Genomic DNA, 27,194 nt, shown 5'->3' with positions numbered 1-27,194 from the left:
CTTCATCTTCAGACCTTTTGTGCTTACCTCAAGTAAAATATTATCCAAACATCTCTTTGTGCTGTAGTATGACATAAGTATACAATTCACAGAACCCTTTCAGGGTTCTGTGTCATAAAGACACCACCTTTATCTGAATCCAGAAGAGAAGTGCAACGCAATGTTTAAATAGGTATCCCTCTTTTCTATAATTGTAAATTACAGAATTATAACCAGCAAACTCAGGGAGGTGACAAAGTTCAATATGCAGGGCTACAAAGAGGGTTCTTAAAAGAAAGGGGTAAATAATTCATAGATTAATTAGCCCAGCTCACCTTTCCAAACTACACAATTATTCTTACACTAGTCTCACTACAAAGTATCTGCTGCCATGGTTTTTTCCCCCATGTTCTTATTTCACCAATAGTATGCCTGACTTTTACCTTTAACCTGACTTTTCCCTAGCTGCCAAAAAAAATCTTGTATTCTGGTACTATTATGAATCTCTCCCTTTCCTCAAGTGTAGCTCTGGCCAATACTAACAAAAGAAAAGACCAGTATCTTTGCCACCAACAGTCAGCTTTGCATGAAATGAAGATAAATAAAATCTCATGTGACTTACAGTATTTCCACAAGCCATAAACAGAAACTAACAACTCTAGTATCTACTGGAATAGAGCAAAAGGAATCTGTTTAATTTCATGTCACTAAATTTAATTCTATAGGTTGCATGTCAATAAAAATTTATTAAAAATCCTGAGTGCATTTTATGTAATAAAGTAATGGTACTTCCACAGATACACTACACCTGAAGAACAGGAACATATTTACTCAGGCCGCAAACTTACAAGAAATGAACAACCTCCTGTATCTCATAAAAAACAACCAAACTTCCCCCCCTGCCTCAAAACAGAGGTGTCTCCTTTTTTTTTTTTTTTCTTTTTTTTTACCTTAGGCATAACATAAGAACAGCAAAAACCTGTCAGTTTTCTGCTATCTTTGCTGGGAAGTTTTCCCTGTCTCACACATCTGCCTTTTGCTCTAATTATGTTGGATACAGCCTCCAAGGCTTGCAGTCCAGACAGCTATTAAAGAGAAACACAAAAGATTTCATGCCATAGTCAATTAAACAGGTGGTTAAGATCAGATAATACCAACATGTATTAATTCACATGCATGAATATGTAAAAAAAATAATTATAAGACAGATAAGAATACCTTTTCAGATTTGCATAGTTACTACAATGAAAAGAGATACTGCCGCAGAAGCATATACCTTTTTTAAGTATTTCAAAGCTAAATTATAACTTAGAGCATTGAAAACTTTCTCCTTTAATCTATAAAGTATATACCTCATTTCTCAAGTCTAAGCAGATTGTAAGACCCTGGTCCTAGAGATCATGTTTTGCCAAGACTTTTTCTGTCAATATTTCTATGTCAGTGAAGCACTTATACAACTTAACTGGTCAGTGTAATCCAGCCATCACCCCAAGAGGCTCCACTGACACAAGACAGTACATTACAAGGGACTTCCATGACCTTTTAATGCTTTTCTCTTGAAGTACTTCCATTTCTGCAGCTGATGCATACCCAATAAATAGCTGACATCCAGTGGATATCCACTGCCAGCAGATATATGCAAACTGCTGGCAAAAAAACCAATACAGCATAGATCAGACCTGACTGAAAATGAAAGCAAAACATTTAAAGAATACTTTATAGTTCAAGTTCACACTGCATATTAATACAAAAGCAAGAGATTTTCCAATGCCTCCTTGTTCTCAAAGGTTTGTATTCAGCAAGGATTTGGTATTAAGCTGTAGCATGTTGAGTCTGTAAGCAAAATAGGTGAACTAACTATAAAGTCTATTTTATAATCCAAATCAGTGTAACTTGTGCATAACAGCTTTTATCTTACTTTCCTGATTTACATCGCTGAAAATATATCGCTTGTCTCGCCCCTTAAGGACATTGGCAATTAGCTAATGCCTAGCACAGCAGTTCTAAAAGAGCTGCATAAGGGATAAGTACTTAGAATGACATAGCACAACCAAAGCCTGATTTTTTCCCCACTTAATTATTTCCTTCAGTCTCACCTTCTCACAACAAAAAGTACCTTTCTTTCCTCCAATTGTTTTTTGTTCAAGCATTCCACTGCTTATTTTAAAAAGACCGCAAGAACCAGGCTAGTACACCATGCTATTTAGGGGGAATGCTACTTTTTAATAGGACCTTATTCACTTAGAACAACAAAATGCATTGTTTCTTTATTTCTCAACAATTTAGAGAAAATACTCCTGTGGAAGTGTTCATTTTAACCTCAAATATAATTTACAGGCAAGCAGCCTGTGATATGAAAATGCTTTTCTGCCACAGGACAGCCAGAACAATACTGAATGCTGATTGTTCATTAGTGTTTACTAGCCTGTCCGTTTAACTAATTAGCAAGATTATGTGTGTGTATTTGGTGCTCAGCCCACAAGATTTTTTTGATGGGAAACTGAACAGCATCATTTAGAACATAAAACAGCATTTACCAAGCTATCTTGCAATGTGGCTCCCTTCCCAAGTAAATGCTATCATTCTGGCCACATCCTTGAGCAGCCCTGCTTACAAGTCAACTCTGCTATTCACATTATCTTCCCAGTCTGACACTTCACCACACTGTTTCCAAATCCAGTCATAGCTTAGGAATCACTGAAGGATGGAGTTCAGTGCAAGTACAGGCTTGTCCAATTGATCTGTTGCTCCTAAAAACTGCTTCCCCATTTTTCTCCTTGACATTCCTTTTCTAGCACACTCCGGACTTTGGAAACTGACAATTTTAAATACATACAAAACTCCCTTTCTCCTAAATTAAGACAGTGAATACAGAATAAAAAGTTTTGTCGGTGTCATCACCAGATACACAGCATTATCAGCACCTTCCTGCCAGGTAAGGGAAACCTATCCTCTGCTGGATTGCAAAGCAATTCAAGATGCTCCTTTCCTTAACAGCTGCATACAGTATCTCCCTCCAACTGAGGAAAAAATCCAACAACAAGCAACCTGAAACCATGGTGAGAAGTACTCGAAAAGAAAATTCACCTTTGACGAGGGTACTGCTGTGGAGCCTGAAGGTGATGCATCTCTTGATGTTTTCAGTGATTGAACTGATGTCCTTTCTTTACCTACAATTAAGAAAAAATTAATGACTGTAAAATTATATTAAAGATATATGTTGCAAATATTAGCTTAAAAATTGCATTGAAATTTACTCAAGTCAGACACAAAATCTACATGCTCCACCACCCGATAAATATTGATAACGCTTTCTTCTCTTTACAAAGAGAGAAGAGATATAGCTATACTACTTAACATATTTAGGAAAACCCACTGTCCTTTTTTTCAACATTAATTGAAAGGGTGTATCAGTATGATTTGGCAAGATGATGTGGTTTCACTTTTTAATATTGCTGTAATAATATAAACAGGTGAAATATTAGACACCAGTCAATCACTCCAGGAAACCAGGCAGTGTAGGAACTGGTTTAGCAGGCCACAGTATGTTGAAAAGCTCTGCCATGGGAAACAGTCCTGTATTGTATCAACCAGAGACTAGATGCTCTTTGTGTTATCAGTGTTTTTCTTATAAGAGTTAAAATCAGCAAAATGACAATTCAAATTCACTGTGCTCATCACAGTCTGTGCATAGCCTTGCCACAGTCTGGTTACGGGCAGCCTGCAGCAGCAGAACTGGTTGCAGTGTAAACTATCAGTTTTCAACCTGTGGTCCAAGGATTACATCCAAGACATCTGCAAAAGGTAAATACGAAAAGCAAATGTGTTGTCAGTAGGCCTACATTAACTAGACTATTCACACTCGCTGGGAAATGGTTGACTGTTCACAAATGGAAAACAATATAGACTTACCTTGGCTTCCATTAAATTTGTATCAATACAATTAAAGAAGGGATGAACTAAAAAGTCTATCAAATACTTATGAAAATCGGGATATAAATTATTTTAGTAGAACTATACACAAATATGTCTTTAATTTAATGAGTCAAAGCAATAAAGAGCAAATATGACATCTCACTCCTAATAGCTGAGCTATTTTCTTTTTTTACTCAATGCCATAAAATAAGACTGCATCGTGTTATGTATTTTAAAATACCACTACCTACACAAAAAATGTAAGGAAAAGTCTATGCAAAATGCATACTTTTAGCAATAGGAAATGTTTAAGAGGTATTTGAAAAGTTGGTCTTCTACTCTTTCCCCACATTTTCATACAATACGTATAGTGTAGACTTAATACAAAACAAAGACCAAATACCTGCTCATCTCTACGCATTGTTAGAGGCAAGTAAGTTACTGCTATGATATTGAAGGCCTACTAATCCATGCACAAATCTTCACAGCTACTGATAGGTCTTTTGAAAATGCTACTGAAAATAGTTGGGGAAGTTACTCTGGCAAAAGCAAATGTTCCAAATTGCACTTTAACCCTCGGCTTGAAGGTGATGCTAAATGGAGAGCATACTTAAAAACACAGCAAGCAGCCTTACTTAAGAACTTCTAGTAGCCATAAAAACAAAAGATGAATTATGAATTACCTTTAAATAAAAAAGCTCTTCAACAATGAAAAGAAATAGCAAAAAGAAAAACTGTGAAAAATTAAAAGTGCCTATAAGTACAAAGTATATGAAAAACGAAAAATGTGAAACTAGAAATAACCATGTCTTTAATCTCTCACACTCCCCAAAGTACAGAATGTCTCCCTTGATACCACCAACTAACACAGAAGTTTTGCCCTTGTAATACCTGCTTTTCAGCCCCACGGATGAGCCACCTCCTTTTAAATTTACAGACTAACTCTGCCTCCTACATGCCTCCTTCATCACACTGGATTCTTTAAAGATTATCTCAGTTGAGTGGATTGTATGTTTGTGCTTGAATAGATGAAATAAGCTGATACAAGTGGCAGTAAATTATTCAAAGTTAAGCAGAGAGAGAAACATGGAGACATTATTAGGCCATTTTTTCTGAATGTGTGGTTATTTTGAATCCACAAGCCCTACCTGTACAACCGAACATGACGCTTTCCAAACACCACTACTTGACTTCTTGCATCTCCTTGGCATACCACTTTACAGACCCCTTACCGACTGGTCCAGTGAAGGAATAACCACCCTACTTCTCTCCATGCTCTCCCACCATGGCTGAATGCCTGTCCTTTCCCATCAGCCCCTTCCTTCCTTTTACCAAGCTTCTTTATGTCTCCCCAGTTTTCTTTGTTCAAATCCTGTATTTACCGTAATTTATGAAGGGCTGGGATACTCCTCCTTCAGTGGAAGTCATGAGGTCAAACTGATTCAGACAGCATGATTTTAAACAGTATTAGGATATCTAAAAAGATGCAGTATTATAAGTTCCCCATGAAATAGTGTATGCTTCGCATGTTGTAAATCCATCAAAGCACAGACTAAAATGTACTGCTGACATGTGAGATGTGTCCCACTTTATGTTCCTTTTAAATATGTAATACATGAGCTTATCTAAGACAAATCATATTCAAACACAATTCTGAAAGTATTATTTAAGCCATTTATACCTTGCGAATAGACCATTTTAATTCAGTCATCTAGAGGAACAGTTTAGTAGTACTATCTTCCAGGGAACAGGCAGTTACAAAGAAATAGTCCAGTGTACAAGCCATCTGGTCTCTTAAAACTGATTTAAAGATGATGGGGAGAGGTGTTTAACCATGTAATTGGAAAAAAAAATCCCCAAAGTCACAGACCTAAATGTAACCTCCTCTCTTGATCAGCAGCATATCTTCTGGTTTGTGAAGATGTTTGCTTCTACTTCGCTACCTCCACTACTGTTGGAGTAATTCTGCCAATATACTACAAATGAGAGAGAAGTCAGCTCAAAACTTTAGGAAAACCCTGAAACATTCCAAAATTTTATATGGTTTCTCACAACAATTTTTTCCTATTCCTGATAATTACGATCTGCACATCTACAACACTTCTACAAATTTAGTTGAATATCATATTTTTCTCTTCCTCTCCAACACGCACAGGAATTCACGTTCACTGAGTATTGCTACAAGGTGTTAAAAGAATTGCAGTGATGAGTTAGAAAGATAATTTGTATTCTACAAGGAGTGCAATGACTCCCCAATATTTAAACAATGTTAACTCCACAAGATCTTTTTTGGCAAGAAGTGCTACATAATGGTCCAGCATGCCATTCTGGAAACAATATGACTATCAGTGAATAAAAAAAAAAAAATCTAATTAATTTTTAAAAACCTGCAAAATGAACAGTAGGATTGTATAGTTCACTAGAAAGCATTTGCAGAAAGGGAAATCAAATAGGATTAACTTCCATAAGCTGTACAAACAGCAGTGGCTAAGATTGTAGCATACCAAAAAAAGGAATTTTGCCTTTTTTGCAAATTATTTAAATAAGAAAACTTAAATATTTTCAAAACAGATGATTCATTAGATTTCTGGGAAAGATTAACAGCCAAGCTTTTAAAAGGCAGAACATACACAGTATAGACAACTGAGATATGTTTCACATTTCTTTGAGGAAAGCAACATTTGAGAGAACCTGACGATGAGATGAAATTGCTAAAAACCAACCAGCTTCAAAACCCTAATAATAGAGTTCTAAGAATATTTTCAGAAAATGTAACAAGTAGCAGTATGTACTTTAATTTCTCCGATTTTTTTAATCCCTCTTTTCCCCTGGTTGCAGGAAGAAAAGTCTTCATCTGCTGTAGATGACAGCAAAGTTTCTTGTAAGGGAATCCAATGAAGCACATAAAGAAGTAACAGAAGCAGTTGACGCTAAAAGGAAAATAACAAGGGATACCAGAAAAAGCTGTGCAGCTGAAACTCCTACAGTCAGTCTAGAGCTGCTACTGAAATAACACCTACAATCTCCCACACAAAATACATAAGGGAACAGAGAGTACAATGAAACAACCAAAGAGCAGACAACACATAATTGGTACAAAATGTCTAGCTTTCTCATTGCAAAAGACAGCATGTAAAGCAAAAGGGCTTATACAGTGAGTTGCAGTTTCACCTCACTAACCAGTTCTCATCATTAATCCAGCATTACCTTGCTGAGAAGAAATATTTCTTTTATGTAAAGATGACATACTTCTGCTATGCTGGGACTGGTGGAAAGGATAGGCTTTGCTTCTTTCAGGGGAGTAGCTCCTGCTGCTGACACTAGAGCCAGATCTGCTGTGTGGAGAATCCCTTCGGCTCCCTGGCGATTCCCTGAAGAAAGGAGAGTCCCTCTTATGAGGGGATCGCTCTCTCATATAATGAGAAGGATAGAAGCTTTTTCTTCTGAAGCCATCTCTGATGTCCCTTTGAAGACAACAGAAAAATAAAAGTTACTTGGTTATCCTTCCAATGTTTGTGGAACAGCACTAGATAATACAATGGCAACATTTTATGTCCGGTAAATACAAATAGCTTAGATGTCATCTGCAGAACACATCTGAAATCCTCAGCATTTTTGGAGTACTAGGCAGCGAATGAAAAACAAGTAGGAAAGTAGAAAAAATATGTGTACATATGTTTAATTTTTTTCAGATTTCATTCAACTATTTCATCACTAGAAGCTAATTCCTTTCTATTTCTCAATAATACAGCTAAAATGTAAGAGAAAGAGACACTCAAGAAATTGGGACTCTCACATTTTATTTCTGCAGATTCACTCCACACTCCACTTCACCAGGCAATTAAGCCTTAATTTACAATAGCTAAAAATGCATATGCAAATAATTGCTCACACTATTTGGCTGTTTTTCAACTCTATTTTTCTCTTACCCTTATTTTCAAGGGACTATGTCCCTCATTTGATTTCACACACCTTGCTGTAGGCAATATCATTGAGGGATTTCAGTCTATATCCAGCAAGGACAACAAGAAAATAGCTGAGTATCTATCCTCATGCCTATGTATCCACCCAAGGTCAAACCCTGAATGAAAATATGAAGATTTATAGCTACTAAAAAGTCTATGTCTTTCACAATACACAATATTCATTTTGAACTTTACTGTTAAATGATGCAGGTACACTCAGCATTACATGAAACCCAACTGATTTGAAACCATGATCTAGTAAACACCAAAACTTCCTACTAAATTTACATATTGTTGCTCCAGACCATGCCCCAAATGTCCTGGTTACCTGCAAATTATATTCATATACATACATATGTAAAGGTCAAAAAAACAGTATCAAATTGAACTTTTCCTAAAGAATCTCAAAGCTAACAAACATGCAAGTGAACACCTACTGAATCTAGACTTGTGACATTAGCAGTGTGTCTTTTGACCAAGGCAAAGAGAAGCAAGTACTTCTCAGTTCCTCCACAGCATTGCGAAGTAAAAATAAAGACTTCATAGCATTTATAGTAAGCCAGAATGTACCTTATTTCAGTGCTTTTCTCTCTTATTTCTCATCATAGTCCAGTATTTTAAATAAATAAATTTTTGCTCTCACAAAGATGAACAAAGATCTGGTGGTCTCATTTACCACAATGTAGCTATAGCTAATTTTATGTTGGTGAGGAAAAGGAAAAAAGCCCTCTAGTGTACAATTCCTATAGCATGTTACAGGCCCACATTTGTGACAGGTAACAAAGGACTTCAGCGTGCCAAAGGTGTTTTGGACTACTGAAACTACACAGGTAGCACCACAGTAATACAAACCCTATTACATTGATGTGTTTTATACTGTGCTGATTTACTTTTTGCATGGAAAGCACATCTGCATGAGTGGTTCTGCTTCAGAGCGCAAACATCCCACAAGCAACTTTGAGGTTATTCTGCAACAGAAAAATCAGCAGGGCGGGGGCATAGCCAATAAAAATACAGATAATCCTTCAGCTTATTTCTCCAATTCCAGATAGAATAAAGTGTCAGGAAAATAAAACAAATCTTTATTTTGAAAATTTTCATATGAAACTAAAGTATGAATTAATAGCTCTCAGCCACCCTGGTTTTCAGTAAAACACTAGGGAAGCAATGCCAGGTTTTACAGTTAAATAATTATTTCACTGTTAACAGACCACTGGCTTTTTCTAGGTATCACATCTTACAGAAAAGCGTATTTTACAGGTCTGCATACCAAAAATGATACAAGACAATGTAACACGGATTTATACCTAACAGGTATGCTAAAAATCAATATTAATTTCCTTTCTAAACATCTTTTCTTCTTCTGTTTATTGCGACACTTTCTGCTTCCCAAGTGAAACAGCCAAAGAAACAATTAAGGAGTTGTTAAATACTACTCTATTTAATAGCCTCTAAACAGTAGCCATTGTAGAGATACTTACATCAAAGAATGCATCATACCAGAATACACAGAAGGATAATCCCCCTGCTTTCTTCAAAGGCCTAAGAGCAATGTGCCCACCTTTGTGAACTACTCTTTAGGAAATGTGTAGATTAACAGGACACTTTCCAGAAGGAAATAGCTAAAATTATCAGAGACTGAGAAAAAACGTTTGATGAAGAAGCACTCGAACCCCTTTGTCCACTTAAATTTAGCAAAAAGAAATCTAAAGAAGCCAGGCGAGTTCTCAAACCTATGAGTTGTAGCTGAAAATAGGGAACTAACGCTTTACCTACATTACATACACGAACATTTTATGTAGCAATAGACTTAAAGCAAAAGTTCAGACTTTAAGAATACTAGAAATATTAGCTCAGCACTGAACTAGTTTGTCTAGTTAAGTGGGGGGTTTTTATTTATTAAATAACATATTGATCATATATTTATCAGGAATGAGTTAGGTGCAGCACACTTTTTCTTCAGCTTCTTTCTAAATCTCCCACTTTAAATAATCTTATTTATTTTTAAAGCACAAGCTTTCTGGAAGACCAGTACACCACTTTTATGCCCAAAGCATGTTTTTATGAGCAAGTTATTAAGCCCTAGTATACAGAGAAGTTTATTATGGAAATGTTTACAGAACCCCAGCTATTGCACACATATAATAAATGCTCCAATATCTACATAATTATTTACAAAATATCATTGAAACACACTTTTAAACAGGAAAACATTTAAAAGCCTCATTCTACAATAATATTATGCACAAAAAAGTAGAATCTCACTTAAATTTTTTAAGTTTTCATTTCATCACTCCATGTTAATTCTTAACTGGACCCTATCTCATACTGAACACTCATACCATTAACTATATTAAATCTGTGTGGGAGAGCATAGCAACAGCACAGCATTTCTGATGTTTTCCATTAATGTAACAAGCTACACTGAACAGAACAAAATAAGCATTGTTTTAGGGGTTTTTTTTTCCCTTAAATGCTTAAGCTAACATACACCTGCAATTTGGTAATGAAGGCCCCAATTCAGCAAAGCAGTTAAGCACATGCTTCAGATTCCAACACATACTCAAAAGGTTTATAGAACAGGGACAATATTTAATAGAGATGCAAAATTTTGTGCTTGGCTGTAACTTTAAAGTAGAACTACTGCCCTTAATAACAAAAACAGGATTAATCCCTTTATATAGGATCCCTCTTATCTTTATACTTTGTATTCATATCTCACACTTGGTCCTGAAAGCACAATTTAGTTCTCTCAGCAGTACTGCAACAGGAAGTATTAGCATTTTTAACCTCCACAAAACTTGACCATGAAATTCTCACTAAAGCTGATAATCTTGGATGAGCTCCTGAAATTTTGTAAGTAAAGACCCATACCCTGATATACCATCCACCAGGGGCAATTAAGAGAAGAGCAGAAGCCTGAGCATTATTTCAATTAACTACCAGTTCCAGTTTACTGAAGGACAAACCACAAATACAGAACAGGCAAAGGTACAGCTTTCTGCATAGCAGGAGACCAAGGGACTACAACACGGGAGATTTTTTGTTGCCAAAGGCTCAAAGACACCACCCTTCCTAAGCTACTACTACCACACTGAGTACTTCTGGTCTCATCCCTCCCTACCATTTTAAGCCCAGCGAACCATTCAGCAGCGATGTTGTGGGACACTGAGGACTACAGGAAGCCTTCTAGTTTACAAAAGAGAGTGGTACAGCTTAAGCTATGTGAAACAAAGACTAACATAAACTAGTGTGTCAGTTTTATATTTTAAGAGTACATAAAGGCAAAATTCAATCACTGCTAGATGTGAAATGCCTGGGAACAAAGGTGCACTTGGGTACATGAAAGCACATCCCATGCAATACGGGAAAAAGTTTTGTTTGTCAAGAGGAATCTTAGTTCGCTCTCACTGAATTCATGCTACTGGGCAACTGTGTAAAATACTTCATGCTTAGTATTCTCTTGGACTTCTACATCCCAATACAGACATCCACCTTTTCAACGAAAACATTGATCTACGATGTGGTCCAGCCATAAAGGACATAATTCACACTTTTGACACTGCACTAAAGAGATTGGCAACTCAACAGCATATTGCTGTAGAGCAGAAACTGTAGGTTCTTTCAGTAACTCACAGGTGAGTGCAGTCTATCAACTAGATAAAAAGTCAAAGAAGTTTATGTGACCCTTTCCATCTAAGAAAGATTATTGCTATTGTCAAAGGGGTTAGACATTCCATTTATAGGCTTTGGCTTGATTAATAACCTTGCCTACAAGTAACTCACAAAATTTTATAAATAAATTGAGGAAAATATACATATCTCCTAAGACACCAGACTTCAGTGCAGAGATAAAACAGACAAAATTTGAACCGTGCTTCTTAATTCAACACACGTTCTCTGTCTCGTAATACACAGGCAAAGGGAAGGGGGAGGAAGAGTGAAACAAAAATAAAAAATCCTATCGCCTTCCTTGCCGGGGCACTGTAGGGGCTAACAGAGCTACCAACATGATTCAGATGATGTGGAAAACGTTAAATAAAATATACTACACCCCTGACCTCTAAGTTTCTCTAAAGATTTGCTGTGTTAAACATCAAAAAAGCAGACACAAAGGAGTCAAGAACACCTTTACTTTTAACATCTTCAAAGTAAATGTAGGTGGTGGAAAATTCCAGCCACCATCTTCTCTCCCAGAACTCATTCCCTTTTTTCCAAATTACGCAGTACATGCTTGTGCAACAAACCATCAATTTACTTTAGTTCTGCTTTAGAGACTTGCTATAATCTCGTTACTGTCCAAAGATCTTTATGATGATTTATCATAAGCTAAAACAATACAGTGAATTACACCATTGTAGATATAAGTAATTGCATCTGGTTCCATAGCCTTTCATGTGAACATTTGAAATGATGAGAGATTTCTTATGACATCTGGTTGGCAATGTTTTATGACTAAGCAAGTAACTGCAGTACTTGCATTTGCTTTACAGGAAATTAAGATAATTAGGACTAGTCAATGTAATCTTATTAACAGCTTTTCGCATGAAAGCAAAAGGAAATAGGCATTGCAAAACAATGGTAAATCTTATGTAGAGAAGGATAACAAGACATACCAAATGTACAACAAAAAATTAAAAATATACAAATGCTTCACAATTTTTATGCTGCATGTAATACTACTGAAGTCATCATATGCAAACACTAGAACTCCACACTGATGACACTTGTCCACCTCACTCAATATGAAAGCCACTAAGACAACTTGAATATTATAGCAACATTAGAGAGAAATCCCTCTATGTCCTTTAATTGAACAGTAAAGCTATGCACTTCAACTGAAACTGGAAATCAGATTACACTCCTCTTTATCCTTAGTAAAGAGTACCTTCTTTTCTACTGTCATCAATAATGTACTTTATTAAACTTGCTGCAAGACAAGCCCACACAATAAAAGTATACTTAAACTCAAACTCTCTTTCTATTATCCGACAGAGAGAAACTATGGTCAAGCATACAGATAAGGACAGAGGAACAAGAAACAAAGAGTTAAGAGTCCACAAAATCACAGATTTGAGTTCCAAAGAATTAAGTGCAAACAGCTTTATACAACTGTATGCAGAATAAAGACAAAATATGTTAATTAGACAAATCAAGAGCAAATTAGACAAAACAATTGCATTCAAAGGCATGTGATCTTGGCTCTGCTTTTCGAAAACAAGGGCTTAGTAAGTCCCTGCAATTTCTCTACAATAGGAAATAATCATAGGTCTAAAGTTCCAGAGTGCATATTTGCTTAAAGCGATAGACCAAGTTACAATTTCTATTAACAGCTACAACAATTACAACAGCACAGAATTTAACTGATAAAAGTATTTACTGACAGACACTACTGTTGGGCCAGATTTCATACTCTTGACTTCCTGAGCAGTGTATCATCCCAGAACAGTCAAGCAGTTCAGACAACTAGCTTGAGGAATAAACTTCTCAATATAGTGGCAACTGATTCAATTCCTAAATAGACTTAATTCAAAATGGAAACCATTCAAACCTTGTATCTCAGTATAAAAGCTTAAAATTGGAAGGAAGACAGGAAGCATGATACGGTATCTTCACATACTCTTTTTTTTTTTTATCCTGACACCATAACAGACCAGAGAAACTGATCGTTATTATTGCTTCTAGAGAAAGTTCTAATGGGACAGACCTTCCAAAGTAGGTGCTTGCACATTTACTGTCATCCTGCCTCAGGAACTGAGAACAGCACATAGATAAGAACTTACAATAAGAATTTTCCTTGAGGTACCAAAGAATGTGGGGTTGATGGGGTAAGAGATGGAAAAAATTCCCAAGTACTACCCAAAGCACACATAAAGATATTGAGAACAAGCATTTGTGGAGAGTAACATACTATGAAACACACGTAAACAGTTCTACGAAAATTTTAAAATAATTTTGTTTTTTAAAGATCTTCTAAATCAGTGTGGAAAATTACATGTGACTGCAGAGAAAAATATGTGCTGTTTAAAGTCACACAACTTTATATTGCCAAATTTCTAACCAAGAAATTGTGAGGGGTGTTGGGGTTTTTTTGGTGGGTTTGGTGGAGTTCTGTTTTGTTGGTTTTGGGGGGTGTTGTTTTGGTTTGGGGGGGTGTTTGTTTAGGGATTTTCTTTGAGTTTTTTGGGCTTGTTTTGTTTTTTTACATCAGTCAGTGCTTGCCAAGCAATTCAATGCAGGCAAGCATTTGTTTAATGTACACACTATGTACCTGAAAGAAAGAAGGAAATATTTTTGCACTATATTTTTAGGCTTATAAGTGAATTTTATGTTCAGCAAGCTATTACTCTTTTTCCCAAAGACTATATTTAAAATTCTTAAACAGAAGAACCCAGAAACCATGAAATACCTGCTAAAGGAGCTCTTAAAGGCTTTTCATTGGTATGCCACAGAATGCCGTTAGTTCATTGATACTTAAGAGAAAGCAACAAGTAGCGTACTGTAGTAGTATGTACTGATTTGATCAACCCTTGTTGTTGACGTTCTAACACTACCAATAAAAAGCTGCAAAAGGAAAGAGCGAGTTGTGGAACAGGTTTGTAAGCAGTAATACCTTATGTCAGTAATACTGAGACACAATACCCTTATTATATTTAGTTTTCTTCTCTTTCCGAATCCCTTAATGAGATCTATAAATCAGAAAAACACTCCATTTTTCTCTATATCAGAAGTATGCTCCACAAATCGCTATGTTTTTATTCTTAAAGTGAGATTTGAAGCAATTAGGTCAAATAAGTTTCATTTGCTTATGCCACAAAGTTTTCTAATAGTGGTATGGACTTCTGCATAGCAAATTTAAATAGAAGTTAGCAAACTACCTCTGCTTTCGGATTTCTCAAGACAAAAGACATTACATGTATATGAAGAAAAAATGTATTGTACATAATGGGTTTTTTCTTTATTTGATCTCATTCCTTCCTGTCAAGTATGTAGTTTGTTCAAAATCAGAAAGCCCCAAGTTAAGACAGACATTTCCTCTTACAAATTATTCAGCCATGTAGCTTTCTCTTTTCCAGTTTGCTTTTTCCTTTCACTTTGATTACAGTTTACAATCACTACAGTATACATTAGTATCTCTTCCCCCCCCCTTTTTAGGCCATTTCCTATATATTACAAGTAGCACAAACATATTTACCGCAGAGACATGCTACTTGGGTAAATTATTAAAAATCCTTTTGCAACTATTGTATGCTTTCAATTATTTCAGTGATTTAGTAACAGTTAACTCCAGAGCATAGCTCCATGACAAGTCATACTGATTCAAATGGGTGCTGCTACAATCCTAAACTTCTCATATGAATCCATATTCCCATTCCATGTCTAACCTGGCATCGATATTTTTTCTTAGGCAGCCAAACTCGTAGATAATTATTTAATTGATTGTGGTGGGTTAGCATGCAGGACCAGCTCACTGAAGAACACAAACACCTGAAACATTATCAGGGAGAGGGAAGGACTGGAATGGCACTAGCTTAGATAGGTTTAAACTGCTGTGGAAATAGATTTTTACTGTAGGAAGATCAGTCTCCTTACTGCATTCATGACTTTTATTTATTTATGATAAATAAAATAGGTCCTTTGGCAGACTTTTAGGGTAGTTAAAGTTATCATAAGTAAGACTCAAAGAAGAAATACATTTTTTTTCCTAAAAATAATAAACATACATATTGAAGCAACACTGAAAACACAATATTCTGACTGGGAGTAATAAATGTAGATTTAAAGATAAATTTTTAAACAGAATACTGTTTAACAGAGAGGTATTAGTAAGGGATCAAATTAACAGTAGTTGAAGAGAGTTTTTGAAGATAATTCACTTCTATCTCCTCTATTAACATAATCCTTTGCCTTACTTAGATAATCCTTGTACAAAATTCTTCCAAAAAATTCATCTAGTAAGACAAAAATTGCAGAACAAATACTAAGTTTACTACCTCAAACCTGAATTGGTTTGCCCCTCTACTCTGCTCTGGTGAGACCCCACCTGGAGTACTGCATCCAGCTCTGGAAGCCTCAGCACAGGAAAGACGTGGACCTGTTGAAGCGGGTCCAGAGGAGGGCCACAAAAATGATCAGAGGGATGGAACACCTCTCCTATGAGGAAAGGCTGAGAGAGTTGGGGTTGTTCAGCCTGGAGAAGAGAAGGCTCCGGGGAGACCTTATTGTGGCCTTTCAGTACTTAAAGGGGTCTTATAAGAAAGATGGGGACAGACTTTTTAGTAGGGCCTGTTGCAATAGGACAAGGCGTAACGGTTTTAAACTAAAAGAGGGTAGATTCAGGCTAGATATAAGGAAGAAATTTTTTACAATGAGGGTGGTGAAACACTGGCACAGGTTGCCCAGCGAGGCTGTAGATCTCCCATCCCTGGAAACATTCAAGGTCGGGCCGGACGGGGCTCTGAGCAACTTGATCTAGTTGAAGATGTCCGTGCTCACTGCAGGAGGGTTGGACTAGATGAACTTTAAAGGGCCCTTCCAACGCAAACTATTCTATGATTCTGTAAGTCAGCACACTGAAATACCTTTTCCATTCTACTTCCAAATTGCATAAACATGCTCTCAAACATAATTTACAAAAATAATTAGGCATACTAGACTAGGTAAAGTAGGACTTCATTTAACACAAGCAACTGTTAAAAGTTAGATTTCAGAAGAGAAAGACATTCCCACAGCTGGCTGACACAACACTGTTGCGTGTCATGGTGTCAATATTCAGTTCTACTTAGACAAAAGCATTTGTTATCAACTCACAAACGAATACTACAAAGCTTCGTATAGAAGGGAAAGAACCTTGTATGGTTATGCATATATAGTTCATGAATAAATGTCGTCAAGACTAACATTAAGAATAATTTGTTAGCATGCAAAAATAGAATCATCTTTTGAAAATAATACTAAAAGCATGAGATCATGGAATTGCTGTATTGATGAACTTTTCCTCAGATGTAGATCATAACACACTCAAACACACAAATAGGTGGAAATGGCGTATCAAAAATCTTCTCTTTGCAGCAAAACGCTTAACAAAAGGATGCCTATACTGTCAGTAACACCAAACTTTTTCCTCTCCTCTACTGTAGCCTAGTATTCCCACCCTCTCTCAACGGGAATTAAATTCCCTGAAATGTTTAGTATATTCAAAATATAACAAACAAGTCCTTGGACCCTAACAGATGAAGAATTTATCTTCCTAAGGGAAATTATGTACAAGTCCTCTGTGACAATACTCCCCATCCTGAGAAAGCTATGACCACATTCATTAAGCCAATTCATTGGCTGGTCGTTGAGATGATTTAGTTAGATGCCATCTTAACAGTAGTTGTCTGGACTCGAAGGGAGACTCCCTTCTCTTTCCCTTCCCACTGTCTCTCAGTACCTAGCTGTTTTTCAAAATATTTGCTAGGAAACCTTTCCAGAATATTCAAGTGCAACCGATGGGAGTTTGCCTCATTATTTCCCAATACAGCATTAACTTTCTAGTTTGATACCATCTACCACCTGATTATAATGCTAGCTATAAAACTGGACCAGACGAGCTTGCTTTTTAAAGTCTTCTTTAAAGTGAGGTGTTAGCCAAGATGTTACAGTGTAAAGGTACATAATCTTATCTTTAGGCATGTTGCCCTATCATACATTGTAAATAGAGGATCTTCTTACAGTTTATTAGCGTTATGTAAACATCATTCATAAGAAGAAAATAATTTTCCCAAAATATGACTTAATTTTAAGAAACAAATCAATGTTATTACAAAATTTAACTGAGTTGGCACACACTACTGAATTTTTCCTTACATTACATCATAACATACTAATAGGTGTAGTAAACAGTTCTTATGCGATAACCACTGTTAAAAAATATAATGATGACACCAATTTCATATGACAATTTACAACCTTACAAAAACTGCAGAGGGAAACAGTTGTACACACAAAAAGCCATAGAATCTTAAAACATAACATAGCTTTGGACCAAAAGCAAGTTGAATAAACACACGATAGCAGTTGAGAACTGCCATGAGGAGAACTTCTAAGTTTTTTGTTACCAAATTTGGTGTGTTTACTGTAATTGTTGTCAAATACTTACAAGTCAATTTACTACCTAGCTGTTCCTTATTCAACAATAATTCAGGCTGGGTTTTTAAGAATATCAAAACATCCTTTGAGAAAACTAAAACTACCTGTCTCTAGTCCAAAGAATACTTTGTCAATCCTTTAGAGTCACAACATAGAGACCACATTTAAGTGTAACTGAAACATTGCAAAGGACAAAAGTATAAGAAATACTATACACACAGAACCAGACTGAAATTACTTATTTGTAATCATGCTTTTCAAAAGCAAGCTTACCCAGTTTTCTCTTATGGCACTCAGCAGGAGTTAAAACCAAGATTTAGAACCGTTCTACATTTCATATAAATGGTAAGCTCTACTGCATGAGGCTGCATATTTACAAGCTCAGCAAGGCAAAAAAGCGGGAAGTTCTGCTAATTCGACAATTCCCATATATGAAAAATTTTGAAATGTTTTGATTAGAAAAACAAAGCTTCCATGACATCATTCTGAAATGAAATAGAACAGCCAGAACCCTCTGTAACCCACAACAGTCAAAGGAGTCTCCCACTAGCTGGGGAGTGTGGGGGAGCGTGGCGGGGGTGGGAAATCACAGCTCAGACTCATGCAGGAGGTTCCAGGGTCCCGGCTGAATGGCAGGAATACCGGCACTGACCTCAGAAGCTCATCAGGAGAAATGATTAAAAGAAAAAGAAATTAGATGATCAGTACAGCATATATTATGACTTCAAAGTTTGAACTCCTTCCCCTCAACCTGAGATGGAAACTACATAAGCAATTAAATCAGAGTTAAGCAAACATGTTTTTTAGAGTTGGAATGAGAAATTCCTCAAAGAAATAAAAGAAAATAGGCCTTCAATAAAAATTACAGTCAATCATTATGCAAATAAAAATATTTAAAAATGAAAAGCAATCACTCAACAACTACAACTAGCTGCCAGTGTAAGCAACATTCACCTTACAGAATAATCCCACAATTAGCTATAACATGCAAAAAAATCCAGTTGAAAATAAGTGGAATTTTTACTTCCTCCCCATATTTTTACATTATAGGGTGGGGCAAAAAAATTCTACAATTGAATCCCCATCCACCAGTCTCTCCTTTTCTCCCCATTCTCTGAAGTGACAAACATTTCAGAAGTGGAGTGACAGCAGTCTTGTTTTGAATGAAGTTTCTAGCGTAATTCTAGGTATAAACAAAGCAGGTACCACCAGCATAAATAACAGCAGAAACTCAGTTTGACATAATATTCTTAGTAAGAAAACAGCCAGTGTTCACATATATAGTTTTAAGTCTCTGGGTTCTAAGTTAAATAGAGGAAAGAGATTCATCACAGCAACAAAAACAGACTTAGAATCACAGAACCCTTTAGGTTGGAAAAGACCTTTAAGATCATAAAGTCCAACCGTTAACCTACAACTGCCAAGTCCACCGCTAAACCATGCCCCTAAGTGCCTCAGCCACACATCTTTTAAATACCTCCAGGGATGGTGAACTCAACTACCTCCCTGGGCAGCCTGTTCCAATGTCTGACAACCCTTTCAGTGAAGAAATTTTTCTAATATCCAACTGGCGCAACTTGAGGCCATTTCCTCTAGTCCTGTCACTAGTCACTTGGGAGAAGAGGCCAACACCCACCTCTCTGCAATCCCCTTTCAGGTAATTGTAGAGAGCGATAAGGTCTCCCCTCAGCCTCCTCTTCTCCAGACTGAACAACCCCAGCTCCCTCAGCCGCTCCTCATAAGACTTGTGCTCCAGACCCCTCACCAGCTTCGTCGCCCTTCTCTGGACACGCTCCAGCACCTCAATGTCCTTTTTGTAGTGAGGGGCCCAAAACTGAACACAGTATTCGAGGTGCGGCCTCACCAGTGATGAGTACAAGGGTACAATCACTTCCCTACTCCTGCTGGCCACACTGTTTGTGATACAAGCCAGGATGCTGTTGGCCTTCTTGGCTACCTGGGCACACTGCTTCAGACTTGTCTGAATTGAAACTTTTCTAATTTCAATTGCGTTGACCTGCAATAATGGACAGTTCTGAACTGTTCTTAATTATACATAGCCTTCAGTACAGGGCAGTTTTAAAACGCGAAGTGGTATCTGCGTGAGAAGACTCGACTTCTTAAAATCCATTTGAAATAAAAAACCATGGTCCAAAGGAACCCAAAGCATTAGTAATACAATTAGACATATATAATTTTGGCCAAGTAACAAAAATCAAATTATAAAACATAATTCTTACTTTGCAAACAAATTGGTTGTCCCAAGCACAAAGAGCTAAAGAGGCGGTGGAGCAGAAAACAGCCCTCAAAGAAAATGTAGCAACTACTGAATCAATAAAACTGCTGCATTAAGATATAAAGTGTAATATGAAGTGATTAAATATTTAGTGTAAACCAGAATCTACTTTTAAGTTATCTATTACCTGTTATCTTGTTCAAAAAAGTTCTACCCCCCCTCCACCTCCTCCAAAATATCTATCATAAGCCAAGGTAAACTAATTTAGCTACCAGCCTAGTACAATGGGTCTTCTGAACTAAAGATTTCAACAGACAAGTCCTTGCCTGGAGTTGTAGACAGGTATAACGAATCTACCACAATGACCTATTATAAGGAAACTGTAATTTTGTATATGACTAAACAAGTTACTCTAGATGTTCGTGGGAATATCTGAGAGGTTCAATGTTCTGGCAGAGATTTTTTAAAATTTATTTATTTATTAAAAGAAAAAGGCCTGTGCTAATGAATATGATTAGAACTCTGCTTATCAATCTCTGTCAAAAGCAAGACCATTTTCTTTGGGTGACTGCCATATTTATTTCCCTCCACACATGTTTTTTAATAAAGAATGAGGTTCTTGTATGTTGTCCCTTAAGACCTGTCAAACATTGCAACAGAACAGCAGACTCATGTACATTTTTAGCACCATCTCATAAATCCCTTTGGCTAAGTTTCTCTTCTATAAGCAAGACAAAGATCAGTTTACACTACAAGAAAGTTTAAATCCAAAGCCTAAAGACCTCCCATAATATAGTACGCTGTTGTAAATGAGTATAAAATATTCAAACAGGTTCACTGTTTCATTCATTAAAGAATACATACAGGGAGGGCAAAAAACAAGCTACCCCCTGTAATTCAAAGGTGATTGCACAGCGATAATGTAAAGTAACTGCCTTGGCCTATGACACATCTGAACCCTCAATATTAAATCCTGCTTTATTGAGAGAAGAGTCAGTGACCCTTAACTTCTATCTGAAGACTCTCTCATCAAAGGTTTTGGTTTAAAATAACCATTCTTGCCAAAGAACAATTTTCTTCTTAATGTACAATCTTCAGACAACTCCTCTAGAACATCCTGTCATCACATACTGCACTTGCAAGGGGTTAATCACTAAATGGAAGGGTAGTTCAAGCAGAGATCAGGAAGCCAAGATTGTTGGGCTTCTATCCCCCACTTTACTACTAATTTTCTCCATGGCTTTTGGTAAACACAGTCTCACTGTGAAGGTTTATGCATTTACAAAAATTGGGGTATATTCCCTTTTACAACCCTAAAGAGGTAACTGTAAGCTTAATGTTCAGAAATTCACATAAAATTTTTAGATGAAAGGCAACGTGCCATTGATTTAAAAGATTTCAAAAAAAAAATAGAGAACTGACTGATGAATCTTAGTTGTTCACAGATCACCAACTGTTTAAAATTAAGTTTCAACATTTTGCCAGACAGTTTGCTTTCATTTCTAGCATCAAAATTACTTTATTATTTCTATTTATTACAAAATATTTCCTGTGCACTTCACAGATAAGCAGATCTGGTTTAGATACACAAATGTATTTGTATTAAAGACTGTACTAAGACTACTTCCTAATTTCACACACGACATGGGGAAAAAAACCAAACAACAATCAATAAACAAAACAACACATGTAGTAGCAGCAGGTTTCCTTCATTAACAAAGGAAAACTTATTCATACCAACAACTTGAGAGGAGATATTAAAAATGTCCTACATGAGCCACTTCTCAGGAGTCTATATTACATGAACCAACATTACTACTGATGCAGAGTACTTTGTCTACGAATATGGCAATCCTTATTTTACAAAAATCTGGACCTCGGATAATTTTAAGGATCAAATTTAATGCATGTATAGCTGGGATTTACAAGTGCGTCATTTTGTCATTTCTCTTTGAAGATGAGTCTTACCCATCTTAAGTTGCCAAGTTTCACATATTTCACATCTTATGAACTCAGTTTGGCTGAAAAAAAAAAAAAATGAAGTAATGCTCTGTGCACTCAAAAGGATTAAAATGTGGTATGACTAAAGTGAACAGCAGCTAACAATCTTCTAAAGCACTTCACACTGAAAAGTTCATCTGACTTCATAAAAATGAACTTGTACGCAAAATCCATTGCTATGAGGCCCATACAGAAGTACTGTAAAAGTAGAGTTCTTCAGCATATAACAGCATAGTTCCCTGCAAGTTTTCAAAAAATCTGACATGAATAATTCGAGTGCTCTGAATAAATGAGTTTGATGTATCACTAAAGACTAGTAACACAGCCCCAGAAGTGATCAACATCAGTAAAAGGTAAATGTACAAAGAAGTTATGTTATTTTATCTCTGCTCCTCTCATAGCTTCCAAGTTTCACAATTCTCATAGCATCAGTAACCAAGACATTAAAACTGTCATCATGTATACAGAAAATTCTCTCTTCTCCAAACTAAGAGATTCTGCTTTCAAGTACTATTCTTTATACATACCAACTAGGCTTGAACCAAGTGGCACTTCAAACCAAGCTATGACTGTAAGGTTACACAATTCACACCAGTCCCTGGAGTTCAGAAATCCAGCAAGAACCCCTTGGGTCAGAACAAGAGAAAAAGGACTGGGAACTCATTTTGAAATCTACACCCAGCACATCCTCTGAATTACTTTATTTTTTACATATAAACAAATTACCATAAAGAAATCATGGTCAACATGAGAGCTGTTCACTCAGAATAGTATAAAACAGGGCTAACTCTCAAGAATTGAGTGGTCCAGAAAAGAGCACAAGGATCAGTAATGCTCCATTCAATGGTAGACTATTGGCAAATGACAGTTGCTTGGAAACTGGATCCTAACTCCGTAAGAAGAAAGAAGACAAGAAAAAAAGACAGCTAAGACAAGAAAAAAAGACAGCTAAGACAAGAAAAAAAGACAGCTAAGAAAGAAGACAAGAAAAAAAGACAGCTAAGCCAAGTGGTAGAACCTCTTGTCACTAACAGAGCATTGCTGCTGGTGAGCGGACACATCACAGCTCAAGCCACAGTTGTGCAACTGCAAAGTAAGCATGCACTTCCTATTTTTATTTTTAAGGAAAAGTCAAGAAGCTTAAAAAAGTTTTAAAAAACCAAACATCCACAAAAGAAATAACAGAATCACAGAATCACTAAGGTTGGAAAAGACCTGTAAGATCATCAAGTCCAACCATTCAAAAAAAAAAAAATAAAAAAAAAATCAACAACAAAACAACAAAAAAAACCAACACTCCAAAAAACCTGACAGCTGGTTTCTTCAACATAGGGAACTTTCACGCCCAAAATTCTGCATCATTTAAGGATTTTTGACATTCCAGACAAGCAGCTTCTTTTACTTTGGGAGAAGTGTGGTGTGGTTTTTTTTGTTGTTGTTGTTTTTTTTTTTTTTTTTTTTTTTTTTTTCCCCCCCAGGTTGGACTCGATGATCTTACAGGTCTTTTCCAACCGTACTGATTCTGTGATTCTGTGATTCTGTGATTCTGTAATATTGAGTAATGTTTTTCAGCACTCCAAAGAAAGATAGGGGGGAAACAAAAATGAAGAGAGTAAGAGATCAGAAACTACTTTTTGACAGTTAAGTTGCCAAAAATCAAAGCAGGAAAATGTGAATGAATAATGCTTAAGAGGAAATGCTAAACGTAATATTGACAACAACTTCTTACAGCACATTTTTAGCTGCCGAATGAGTTTTTAAAAATATTCAAGAAAACTGATTATGTCAATAAAAGAGCTATTCTTTTTAGAATTTATAGTCACTGTTCTGACTATGAAAACCCATTAACTTTACAAGTCTCCTGAGTGTCTTTAGCTTCACAAATCTAACTTTGCACTATGTTTTAGCCATGTTCCATGCAATTTTTAAAAAAATACTTCTGGTTAAAGTGATCTTAAATCTCCCTCTACTACCTCAAAGAAAAAGAAAATAATTATTTATAGGTGCTCCAGAAGAACTTACCCAAAATAACTTTCATTATATCCAAAGAGAAAGAATTTCCACATATAATAATTTTTTAATCTCATTCTTTATAGTGGAAATGTCTTTGAAATAGAAAGTAATCAGCATTTTCACCACAGGAGACAACATATACCAAGTACTGTACTTCGTTTTCCTCTGTTGAGATCCACTAGATAGCTCAACAGTGAGCAATATGAAAAAAATAATTAAGTTTATTACAAAGCATGCAATGCTACAAGAGTTTAGCAGTCTGATCACAGGATTTTACATCCAATGTTATTTACTATTCCTGTGCTCTTCTGTACAATCAGACTTCTGACATGCTAATGCATATTTATGTAACAGATCAGCAGGGCTTCATTCAATTGCAAATACATTCCCATACCCTCAGCTAAACCAAGTATCTTTATGAAGTTCTTCCATAGTGTTATTGCAGTTGTATAACAGTTACATATTCTGAAATACATAATAAAAACTCAGATGGGACTATCACCTACCACGTAACACATTTTTAAAGCCTTCAACAAAACAAGCTGCCATTTTATCCTCACATTTTAAATAGAAGAAATCAGGATGCATTTAAGACAATCTTTTTGACCACTGGGTGCCACTCTTGTTCTGTGTAAGATAAACTGCCTGGCACTAACTCAGTCTTCTCAGTCTTTTTTTTTTTTTTCCTTCCAGCTTTAAACAACTCTGATTCTTCTAAAGTGGGAGGAAAAGATGCAAGAATTTTTACGCAAGTTTCTATAAAACACTTACTACTTTTCAAAACCCTCTTCTGTTGCTTCTAGCCCCGAGAATGCAATTTTGAGAGAAGTCTAGTGCACACAGACTTTTACAGTAGAGGAAGGATTTTTTTTATGGTGAAGTTATGTAATAACCTAGTTATGCTATGTCTAAATCATCACATTTAAAGGAACAGATATCTACTGCAACTGTGTACCCCTGTAGCGCTACATTGCCATTGCTACTAACAGCTTCATATTGAATTTGCAAGGCCTCAAGACCAAAGCTTCGAGCAAACTTGTCAGGTTTGCTCTGTCCGAGCTTTTCCTGACCTGCCTGAAGTCTTTTTTTTAACTTGATGCAGGTTTAACAGCAATTTTTCTAACTGACCAGGTGTCTATAGCTAACTTGGTTTACTTTTGTTGATCTTTGTATGGTACAACCATAGTTTTATATAGACAGCAGTAACAAGGAGTTATTCTACATTGAATGATGTATTTATGACTAACGCCATGATGCAGTATATAGAAATACAGGCCTAGTACAACAGCAGACACCTTGAGAAGTGGAAACACAGGTTGTAGCATATGAAAGTATAACCATGAGATGACATTCTTAGATTAGACTGTTAATATTTCAGTTATACTAACAATTAATTCTTGTCTGACTATTTAAGGTGAGTTTCATCCTTGTCCATAAATTTTGAGTGTAATACTATCCTGTGCACTTTATTTATCATATCAAATAATCCCGTATCAAATATCATTGCAGGCATATGTATGTTACAGCCTTACTGTTTAACACTATTTCTTACATTTCATAGATGGGAACCTGAGGTACAGACTGAGAAGTGCTCACAGAAATGAATATAATGTACGACGGAAATATCTACTCATCAGTCCAGCTGAGAAAACAGGGAGGTCAGAACAAGACTATGGTGAACTATATAATCTCATTATCCACCCGACCAACCTTTAAAATGGTGCAGGTATCTTTCCACTGTATTTTGGTCCCAGGGTACTGCAGTCACAGAAGCAAGTATTAGACCAAGAATTCTCTGAAGTCATGTAAAAAGTGTGACTGATCAGGGAGATGCACTAAATTACTTACAGTCCCAGGCTACCATCCTAAAGATGCTATCATTATGTCTCCTATCCTTACTAAATAAACACTAAAAGAGACTTTCATGTCATACCACTTATTTAATTTGTATTTCAAACAATACAACTAGAAACCACTTTTCCACTATCGTCTTTTACATCAACAGATGTCCTTTCCCACATCCCTGCCATTTTACTGCTCTGCTCTACCAACTGTTTTGATAACAAAGAAAAATGCCCTAAATAGTCCCAGCCTATGCATGGCACTACTGTAAAGTCTTATAAAATACCTGTATTCAGGCTGCCGACTTATAGGATGATCGTCCCTTGGCCATCTGTATCCCGATTCATCCTGCAAAACATACATGCAAAACAATTATGTGATGTGTATCTCAACATCAGATGTCAGGTACAGTTAGTTGCCAAATGGTATTTATTCACTGCAAAACCAAAAAATTTAATGAACTAAAAGAAAGTATTAATCATTCACAGCAAGGTTCCTCTCAGTTTATTCACTCTACCCCATTCCTCTTATGTTCCTCCTCTATCAATACCAAAGAGAGCAACTTCAAAACACTGTACAAAACACAAAAACCACAAAAACTTCCAAGCTATATACATAGGCCCTGACTTAAAAAAAAAAAAAAAAAAAAAAGAAAATTTTCCTCACTGAAATGTGAATTATAATCAATAGCTTGAAATTACAGAATTTCAAACAGCTGGGTTGGAGGAGGCAACAGTAAAGACCTTTCAAAGGCACCATAAATTCTGTACTTAAGTACAGCTACTGGGAAAAAAAAATGCATTCAGCATCACGACAGAATTTAAATAAGTGAACAATTGTGCGAATTAGAAGGATAGGTAGACAACATTCAACAAGTTGCATCTGCAAGGACTTGTTAAATAGAAAGATTTTGCAATCATTCTTCTATTCATCCAGATAACTTCGAACTGTAATGCAGAGAGGACTTCTGACCACTTCTGTTTTCCCAGTTCAGACTCAGCTTTCCACAGTGCTGGACAAGGGCTCTTTTCTAAGTCAATAGAGTAGCTAGGAACCATAAGAAGTAGCAAACAGGCATTACCATATAATCACAAGAGCCTTAGAAGCAC

The 27,194-nt window shown here is 36.2% G+C and overlaps 1 protein-coding gene across 1 annotated transcript in view; it reads right to left on the bottom strand.

Moving 5' to 3' along the window:
- The window catches only part of PPHLN1 (periphilin 1), a 66,500-nt gene that overhangs the window by 33,320 nt on the left and 5,986 nt on the right, over positions 1-27,194 (bottom strand). The window contains exons 4-6 of the mRNA XM_059816095.1: positions 26,372-26,433; positions 7,144-7,358; positions 3,067-3,143 (exon numbers count right to left, since the gene is read on the bottom strand). Of these exons, the coding sequence (XP_059672078.1) occupies positions 3,067-3,143; positions 7,144-7,358; positions 26,372-26,433 (354 nt within the window). The remainder of the gene's footprint in view (positions 1-3,066; positions 3,144-7,143; positions 7,359-26,371; positions 26,434-27,194) is intronic.

The sequence above is a fragment of the Gavia stellata genome, chromosome 4, assembly GCF_030936135.1.
Source record: "Gavia stellata isolate bGavSte3 chromosome 4, bGavSte3.hap2, whole genome shotgun sequence".
NCBI classification, from domain to species: domain Eukaryota; kingdom Metazoa; phylum Chordata; class Aves; order Gaviiformes; family Gaviidae; genus Gavia; species Gavia stellata.
This window is presented reverse-complemented; position numbering and strand designations above follow the sequence as displayed.